This window comes from Myzus persicae, unplaced genomic scaffold (genome assembly GCF_001856785.1).
Source record: "Myzus persicae strain clone G006 unplaced genomic scaffold, MPER_G0061.0, whole genome shotgun sequence".
NCBI lineage: Eukaryota > Metazoa > Arthropoda > Insecta > Hemiptera > Aphididae > Myzus > Myzus persicae.
In genome coordinates this window covers 132,367-141,905 of record NW_019104110.1, presented here as the reverse complement: position 1 = coordinate 141,905, position 9,539 = coordinate 132,367, and the positions used below count along the sequence as shown (strand labels likewise).

At 25.2% G+C, this 9,539-nt stretch overlaps 1 protein-coding gene across 1 annotated transcript; it reads left to right on the top strand.

The window, feature by feature from the left end:
• Positions 1–277: 277 nt before the first annotated feature.
• On the top strand, positions 278–8,892 carry LOC111038843 (elongation of very long chain fatty acids protein AAEL008004-like). Its single transcript, XM_022322094.1, has 8 exons — positions 278–451; positions 1,609–1,701; positions 2,660–2,850; positions 3,702–3,791; positions 5,300–5,356; positions 6,351–6,456; positions 7,967–8,103; positions 8,185–8,892. Exons 2-8 carry the CDS (start codon positions 1,620–1,622, stop codon positions 8,356–8,358), a joined length of 837 nt encoding a protein of 278 aa, XP_022177786.1. The 5' UTR covers positions 278–451; positions 1,609–1,619; the 3' UTR covers positions 8,359–8,892.
• Positions 8,893–9,539: the final 647 nt, after the last annotated feature.

Genomic DNA, 9,539 nt, shown 5'->3' with positions numbered 1-9,539 from the left:
TTATATTTCGAATTAAAACTAATCACTTTACAATTAATTAACAAACTGTACAGTAATAATATACAGTATATGTATAATATTTTATAATTTTAGCCAGTTCAGCTTTTTGTCAAGGATTCGCGTGCAAGTATTTGTTTACACGTAAATGTTAATGTTTTCCGGTTTACTGTTCCTACCGGCAAATAAAAACCCACCTTTGCTGTGCTGTTCACCTCGAATCCCCAAACCTGGTTTCAGTCACAAGGTATCTGAGATTATACCAGTGAATTTAAAATGAATGTGATCATGTCTGGATTAATCATATATATTCAGTTCTTCGTTAACCGCTCTTATCAATAGGTTGTGATCCACAATACCTTTAAAATTTGTTAAATCTATAGCGTAGTATCCATTGACGGATGGCAAACGGATTGAAATCCATCTATTGACATCGACGTGACATCAAACCCGAGTGAGTGAACAATAATTGAAATATAGTTGTCTACGAGCATATTTTTCTCTCTAAGATAGCTTCGTATTTGTTTTATTTGTTTTATCATGATTAATAATTTTTATTTATATGAACTGACCACATATATAAAATGTTATGCATACTTTATAAATATTTGTAATTATGTACAAGCCCAAATTCGTTATTGATTGATTTTAAAAGTTATTTATATGTAATACTTATATAAATACCTTTCTGAGCTGTCGGGTTTTTAACGGTATGTGTAAGTGTTTTATAAGACACTTTATAAAGTGGAAAAATACTCGGATATAAAACTTATAAAGAGTTAAATTGGTATTTTGGGTGGTCAATATAGTATACATTTGCCATAGTAAAATTTAAAAACATTATTTCTGGGGTACTTGCAACTTTTCAAATACCTATATTATTTTATTTTATACACTCAATGTAATTGTTGAATGCATTGTTTTAGTTAAAAATGCATTTAGCCTACTGTATTACTAAAAGTAAAATAAATTATAATATCAATTATATTATACAATATAATAAGTAATATAGGCTGACAGACCGTCTTCACTCAGAAACGTTTTTCGTATACAATGATTTTATGTTATCATTGAGTTCAAATTTAACACATCCTTTACGACAACCCACACGACATTATATAATGCCATTATTAATAATGTCAACGAAGATAATTTTTGATTTTTAACTATAAATTCAGTATTAATAGTATAGTGTTAATCGTAATAATATAAGACTACATATTATATTATGCAATGATAAAGTAATAATTTCTCTTGACTATAAAATTACTTGTTTGAATACAAAAAACAAGGGCATTCGTTTCTCGTATCGACCTTACTTCAGTTACCTGTTTCTGCAACGGGTAGTTCATACCATTGACAGGCTTTTGGAGCCAACCAGTTTTGATGGCAGTAGGTACATTATGTACTACATCTGACATTGAAAGTGTTTTACAAACATATTCAAGGATAACAATATTAAACAACCATCAAATGCATTATAAATTTAATATATTTTATATAAGTGTATAGCTATTTTGAATTCGTTTTTCCAAAAATATTGGACAAAAATAACTAAAAGTCTTGATATCAATTGCATTCAACATTAACTGTCTCGATTTCTTTTTCTAGCAACAACAATCATGGCAAACTTAACTAACATCCACTTCATCGCGGAAGCCAAAAATCAATTTTTCAACACATTGGAAAAAGAATTAGTATTCGGTAAGTATAACGGCTCACATTTTTATCGCCGTGTATATTATATATTGTATTGATTGTTTTGATTTGAAGTTTTCTAATGATCAATAATGTGAATTTAGTACAAAGCTTTAATATTATAGCCAATAGAGTTCGGGGGTTCATAGATCTCTTTATTCTGAATCAAACTATGGTTCATTACATATCTTATTAAATACCTAAAGCATTCTTTCTACTTTATTTAAGTGTCTATAATCATAATTTTGAAAAGTTTCTTCTTTTTTTGAAAATATTATTCATAATATATCATGTTTGTTTCTAATAAATTGTCATCGTATAAGTTTTACTTTGCCACTTTTATTTTTAAGCAAAATATTTTTAGAAATATTAATTGATACATCAAAACTATATTTCGAATAAGTAATTAATTAACTATACGTATTTAAAGCTTACGTAAGCGGAATAGAGTTACACAGTGGTAGGTACCCTGCAAAATGTCTTTTCACTATTTCACACATCAGAACTTTAAATACTCATAATAACGAAATAACTCCTCACTCGTTCAAAGTTTGATTTTTATGTAACGAAATACTCTGAAAAATGCTCAACTTTGTACTATAAAATTAAAAATGTATTATATCATTCAAAAAAGTAAGACTTAAGACAATTAAGATGTTTTCAAAAACATTTAACATTTTTTAAATAATACATTTTTACTTTGATAGATCATTTAATATAATATATATTATACTTGAAGGATGATATCACTGTTTTGGACTGAAAATGATTACCTAAAATACTTAACTGGTTCAACTCCTTATTTTCATAGTTTATGGATCTAGGTGTATTAGTATTTTCATACAAGTTATTTTATTTTTATTTTTATATAAACCATCCCTTAATAGGTATTCAAATAACATATTACATTTAGTTGTATATCAATTGTGCATTCAAATACATTAACAATTATTATTATTTATAGACGATGTGGTTGATTCGTGGTTTTTAATGCGATCACCATTGCCAGTTTTTTCTATTGTAGCAGTTTATTTATTGTTCATTTTAAAAATTGGTCCAAATATGATGAAGAACCGTGAACCATTCCGACTCAAACACATAATGTTAGCTTACAATCTTTTTCAAACAGCTTATAATGCATTTATACTGTATTTGGTAAGTTAAATATTTTAAATACATTACTTAACTATAATATTTGATAAGGTTTAACATATAAGCATATAACCTCTGTATAATTGTGTATAATTGTGTAATATTGTCTTGCATTTATGAGTTCAACAACTAACCATTGTGATTGATTTTGGATGTCTTGTATACATTTTGTAGCGCATCATATCCTCTATAAAATTAATTTATAGTTCAAAATTAAGTTTAATTTGAAAAATTCAATAAATTCTTTGCAATTCGTGTATATCACAGTTATCAATTACCACTTTCTAATAGTTGAAAAAAGGTTTTATTATATTTCATCAACTGTAAAAAAATACATATTTACAAAATTATAACGAAATTCAAAAACATGGAGCTCAATTTATAAAAGAGCGGTCAGATTATAAAAATGTTCTATTTATTGACAAAGATTAGAAATTACCTAAAGAGTCAATTCAGATTAAAATCATGAAATGTATAAAGTTATCCTGAGAGTGACAATACACGTTTTTTGTAAATAATCGATACATGGACATATTAATTTTAAATCTTAAAACATTAAAGTATTAAGAAACAAAAATACTATTTAGAAAAATGTGATACTCCCCACTTAATTTTTATGGTAATAAATTCATACCTAGCTACTTTAATGCAAACCTCAACCTCTCATATGTGATATGGTGTAATTTCTTCACACCCTTGGAAGGAATATTCTTTTCACTATCCACATATTTTAAAATCTTAAATAATTTGTTCACTTTTTATACAGAATACAAAAATTACTTTTGAACTATTTTACTTAAAAACAATATCTAATAAATAAAATGTAGTATTATACTGTGTGTGTTTTTTTTTAGTTATTTTTTACACCAGGAGGATTGAAAAGCATGTGGAATCATTCATGTCATCCAATTGAAAGAAGCAAAAATACATTCTTATTATATGAGGTAATTATAGTATTGTAAAGCTGCTAAATATTTTAGTCTGTGATCAGTTGTAGCCATAATATGCATTTTATTAAAACACTAAATAAGTGTTTATATACAAATATTTACAATTATCGCATATTCACATAAGTTATAATAATTAAAGATAATAATATATTATTAACGTCATGCAAGCGATTCACCACTACCAAATTTAAAATTATAACATTATTTAATTAAATTATAGTATTTTATACTAACTATAATAAATACATGGTAGGTACACAATTTTAACCTGACTAATGTATGTACAAAGTTATATGTAAATCTAAAGTAGGTCAATAATAAGGAATAAGGACTTAAGTAAGTTTTATTACGTTTTTACTCATATCATCATGATTTCGAATTTATCTCTTGATATTTAATAAAAATATTATAATTTTTCTATACATCATTTGGTGTTAATAATAAATATAATAAATTATACTATTATAATATTTCATAAACGTTAAATTTAAATATATATATATATATATTTTTAAATTCATTTTCCAGCTTCAAGTCCTAAAGTTATTATATCACAAAAACAAACATTCATTAATGATATCAAAGAGTATACCTACTCGGGGTAGAGTCTAAAAAAAGTTGTTCATGTTAATTTTTTTTTGAAAGAAAATAATTTTCTTAGGGTTCTTTTATTGTGGATTCAGACCATCACTCTCATCATTGCTCTCCGTAATTTTTAGGTTTGTTTAGCATGATATCGGCAATGCTTAAGAATAAATTTGATTTTTCCAATATCGACTCTAGCTTAGGTATAGTCTAAAAATCATCTATGATCTATCGATTCAGCCAGCTATCAATGCTTACCTAAAATCATATGATTTTCTTCTTACCCTTATTAAAATTACATTTACATTTGACTCGTTAACTAACTAATGCATTAACCAACATTACATGTGGTAATATTAATAATTTCCATATATTATATTGCATTCAAGTGGAAACTTATGATGGAATATCAAATGTAGGTTAGATTTTTTGTTCAAGATAATCTCATAATTACTCAAATATAACTACTTAATATGCATTATAGAATTGATATTGACCAAATCATTATTGTAACTCTTCCACTAGTACCTATAAAAAGATCTGGTGGAATCGATGAATCTCTTTCACGAAAGTGTCTAACTAAGGTTCGCCACATGTTTGGTAAAATCTAGTGTCCCTCTTCTCAAAATATGGCTTTTTGGTGTTCCTTATACTCAGTATGTGTACAATAACTTAATTTCCATGATTAGACGATCAAGGTTCAGGCACAGTTTTTGATTGCGTTAATTTCCAGTATGTTGTCATGATGTTTATATTTTTGTAGGTATATTTAATTAAAAATCAAATTATAATATTAAGTTTGATATAATAGTATAATAATATGAGTGCTAATGTACATAAATATTGGTCGAATATTGGTCTAGATCTAGTGAATAATATAGCGCATTATGTGTTCATGTCGTATTTTCATTTTTCAGTTGAATAAAGGTTCGTGGTACTTTTTCATCTCCAAAGTCATTGATTTATTGGATACGGTGAGAATATTAAGATTATTTAATCACATTAGTATTTAAATATGATTGTAATAATGTTGATAATAGATACATAGGGTATTATGCTGATTGTGTATAAATTAAACCATTATACAGAGTGTAACAGAAATATCTGACAAATTAATTAACTTTTGTTCTATTCAATATCTTTTTTTTTATAAATAATTTACAGAAGCTTGCGTTACACGTATAGTATAACATTTATTAACAATTTATCTATATTTTATAATACTGAAAATAAAAAATTTAAATCTGATTTAAATGTTTTTTGAAAACTTCAAAACTGCTTATTTGTAAATTTGGCTTTTAGTAACCTTATTATGGTAAAAACATTTATCTAAGCCAACGGATTTATTTTTTTTAATTTTATTTTTTAAGTAACTCATTATTTTGTTAAGTAAAAAATTTTTTAAAATTTATTTAGATTTTAACTTACAACTTTTTTTTAAAGTTTATACTTTTTAAATTTAAAATGTTTTTCTTTCCACTAGATCAACTTTATTTAACAAAATTAATAAAATTTCAAAATACTGTAAAAATAAACTGCTTTAAATAAATGTTTTTACTGTCAACCTTATTTTAAAAAACAAATTTTCAATTTGACTTTTTGAATTTTTCATTGAAATGTAAATCAGATTTAAACATTTTTATTGTTAGTATTGAAAATAAAAATAAAAATCGTTCCTTTATAATACGTGTAACGCAAGCGTCTGTAAATTTAAAAAAATTAAAAAATAGTGACCAGAACAACAATTATTTGATTTGTCAGGTATTCATATTACATCCTGTATATAATGATTTATTGTGTTATATATTATTAAATTAATAAGTGATTTTCAAATTATGATCTATAAGTCAATAATATTACAATTTTTCTAAAAAATATATTTTCAATCTATAAATAAAATAAAGGAAACAAAATTAACATACCCAAACCCATATTTAATGTTTTATATTATGCTTATCTGTATTACAGATATTCTTTGTTTTAAGAAAAAAACAGTCCCAAGTTACATTTTTACATGTATACCATCATTCAAATATGGTTATCACGTGTTGGGCATATTTGAGGTTCATCAAAGGTAAGACTGCACAATATTACGCATTTAATTTTAATTTCTATTTTTTTTTTTTTTTTTGAACAAAACGCTTCAACGGCAATTGTTATTACAGTTGGTACCGTACAGTTGTTTAAATATTTTATTATTATTGACCTAATACTCGAGATATCGTCTATGATAATTCTGAGCTATGATTAAAATAAACACCATGCACCTTCCATAATAATATTATGGCAACGACAAAGCTTTTTCGATTAAAGGCAGAGTGTCGAGAATGGCAGGTAGTAAACGAATAATAATTAATCGACGCTTATTTCTCATTTAGCCAGAAAAAAAATGTTTATGTCCTAGAGAAAAAACTCTGACCAACTTCATGAACGCTGATAAAGTATGGTTAACCGTCGGAGGCTTAAAAAAAAACTGACAAAAAATATTTTTTCGATATGTCCTTCCAATAATTACTGTTAAGTTTGATTTTTAGAATTTCTTTTTAGAGTACTCTTAAATTACTCATTTTTAAAAAATCAATAATTGAAAGCAAATATGATAATTATATTTATAGCAATATACTTATTGAAACATTATTTCTATTAGCAGAGGACGTTACATCAAAAAGTCTTCTATGTATATATTTTCCCGTCTCTCGCATAAAATATAGCAAAAACCAGTATATGATCAGATATGATTTTGAAGAAGTAATTTAAAATTGATTTGAGAATTAAATCAATGATTTTTAAAACTTAAGTATTCATAAATTTTGAGGGTATCCAGATGCGTTATTTTTAATTATATACCTAATAATATTATACAATTTGTGTTACCGGACTCCGCCCGGATGGTGATTTGTTGATAATCTAAATTGTAATTTTAAAATGTCATGATCAAAAACTTATAGATAGCGCCACGGATGTACTTCATAGGTTAATTTCATTGGAAAAGGCTCACTGAATTAAAACCATATTGAAAAAATGTGTTTTTTATTAATTTAAAAATAACTACTTGACGATTGCATAAGCGGTATCTTTATTTACTGTACCTTTAAAATACAATATCTTTTTTATCAATACATTCTTAGAAAAATATTATGTCACGATATTATGAGTAAATGATATCCTCTTGACATAAAAAAAAAACATTTATAGTTCCTTCCAAATAATAATAAATTATAGATAATATTACTTATTAATATTGTCATTAATAATTTTAATAATATTTTCTATGTATTAACAATGGCAAATTGTCAATTATTAATTTAAGGCCACTACTGGCTGATATAAAATATAGAAACTAACTGAATAATCTCAAGTAAAATACTCTTAAACAATTAACAATTAGTGAATGATAAATTATGATAACCATGATACAACTACAATATAGTATTATTATAATAAAGTAACGTCAGGTAATGAAATTAAATACCATGAATAAATACATACTTGAATTTATCACAATTAAATCTAAGCATGTCAAAATCAATCCCGGGAAATAAATTTCCTTGATTTTCTAGGAATCTAACAATTATTATTTTCAGGTGAACAATCAACATTACCAGGGGGAATTAATTCATTTATCCACACTATCATGTACTTCTATTACTTCCTAGCGGCCTTAGGGCCACAAATGCAACCTTATTTGTGGTGGAAGAGATATTTGACTAGAATGCAAATTGTAAGTATTTAATAATTTAAAACACGTATGCATAAATCATATTATTGCAGTTACTAATTACATTTTTAATTGTGTTTTCAGATTCAATTTGTAATTGTTTTACTCTGGTATATAGGACTTGTCTGTTTTAATTGCGATTATCCGAAAATTTACATTTATTACATGTTTGCGAATGTAACACTCTTTCTATACTTATTCTCGTTGTTTTACAAAAAAACGTACACCAAAAAACCCAAAACTGTCAAATCGAACTAAATATTAAAAAGAGCACATCATAATTATTGCAATAGTCTGAATGAGTCTATAATACCGATGAAGTATTATGAAATGATCTATTTTGACGAAACATTATGATATGTAAATCTGTTTAAAGTTCGAAATTCTGTTTCTGTAAATAGGTATAATTTATTATGTATAAATATTAAAAATAAGATGTAATTACATCAAGACGTTTAAAAGAATAAATTATTTTAAATAGATAAATTATTATAAATTATTACATATTTATTTTTTATTTTTATTTTTACTATTATTATATTTATGGATTTCAAGGTTATGATTAATATATTAATTTATCATCAATATTGTTCAATGTTTACATAAAATATCTAATATAATGAGTAATGCGTGTCAAGTTGTAAACATGCGATTTTGCAATGAAAACATGTTTTAATTAATTACCTGATATTATTGTTAAAGGTATGTGACTTAGGAAACTCTACAGCCTACAGGTATATAAACTTATGATATTGATATGTATTGTGTATGTAAATATTTAATTTGTAATATTACTGGTGGAGACAAATGAGTTATCCTGATGTAGCAAAACAGGAATAAACTTAAATAACTCAAAATTTAAGTTAAACGTCAATAACCGATTTATAATTATTCATAAATCATAAGTACACATTTGGAATTTCTTTACTTACGGTATTTTCATTGAACGAAAATATTCTTACTAGCTATTATTTAGTATAGACTACTGAGCAGCCACATTATCATAAGACATTAATTATATGAAGAGAATTTGGTTTACAAAAATATGAGATAAGAAGTAAGAACCAAACCGTTTCAGCTTTAGTTAATTAAATTCCATATGTTATGCATTTTTAACTATAAAATAAAATTTACTTACTTTCATAGTTTTGGCGATCTTCGTATACATTTGAACATTAGATGCATGGTGGATTTAAAAACAAATAAATTAATAATAAATATAAATAAATCATTTATAATTTATAAATCCACCTTGTTTATATGCTTACAAATAAATTTCCCAATCTATCTTCGATTTTTCAAATTGTATTTGTTGTTATTTTAATACATATTAAATGTTTAAGCTGCCTTACATACGAACGAAAATGTTATGATAAATCGTAAAATGTAATTTAAAATGTCTACAAATATCACAAAAGATGTCAATAAAATTCGAAAAA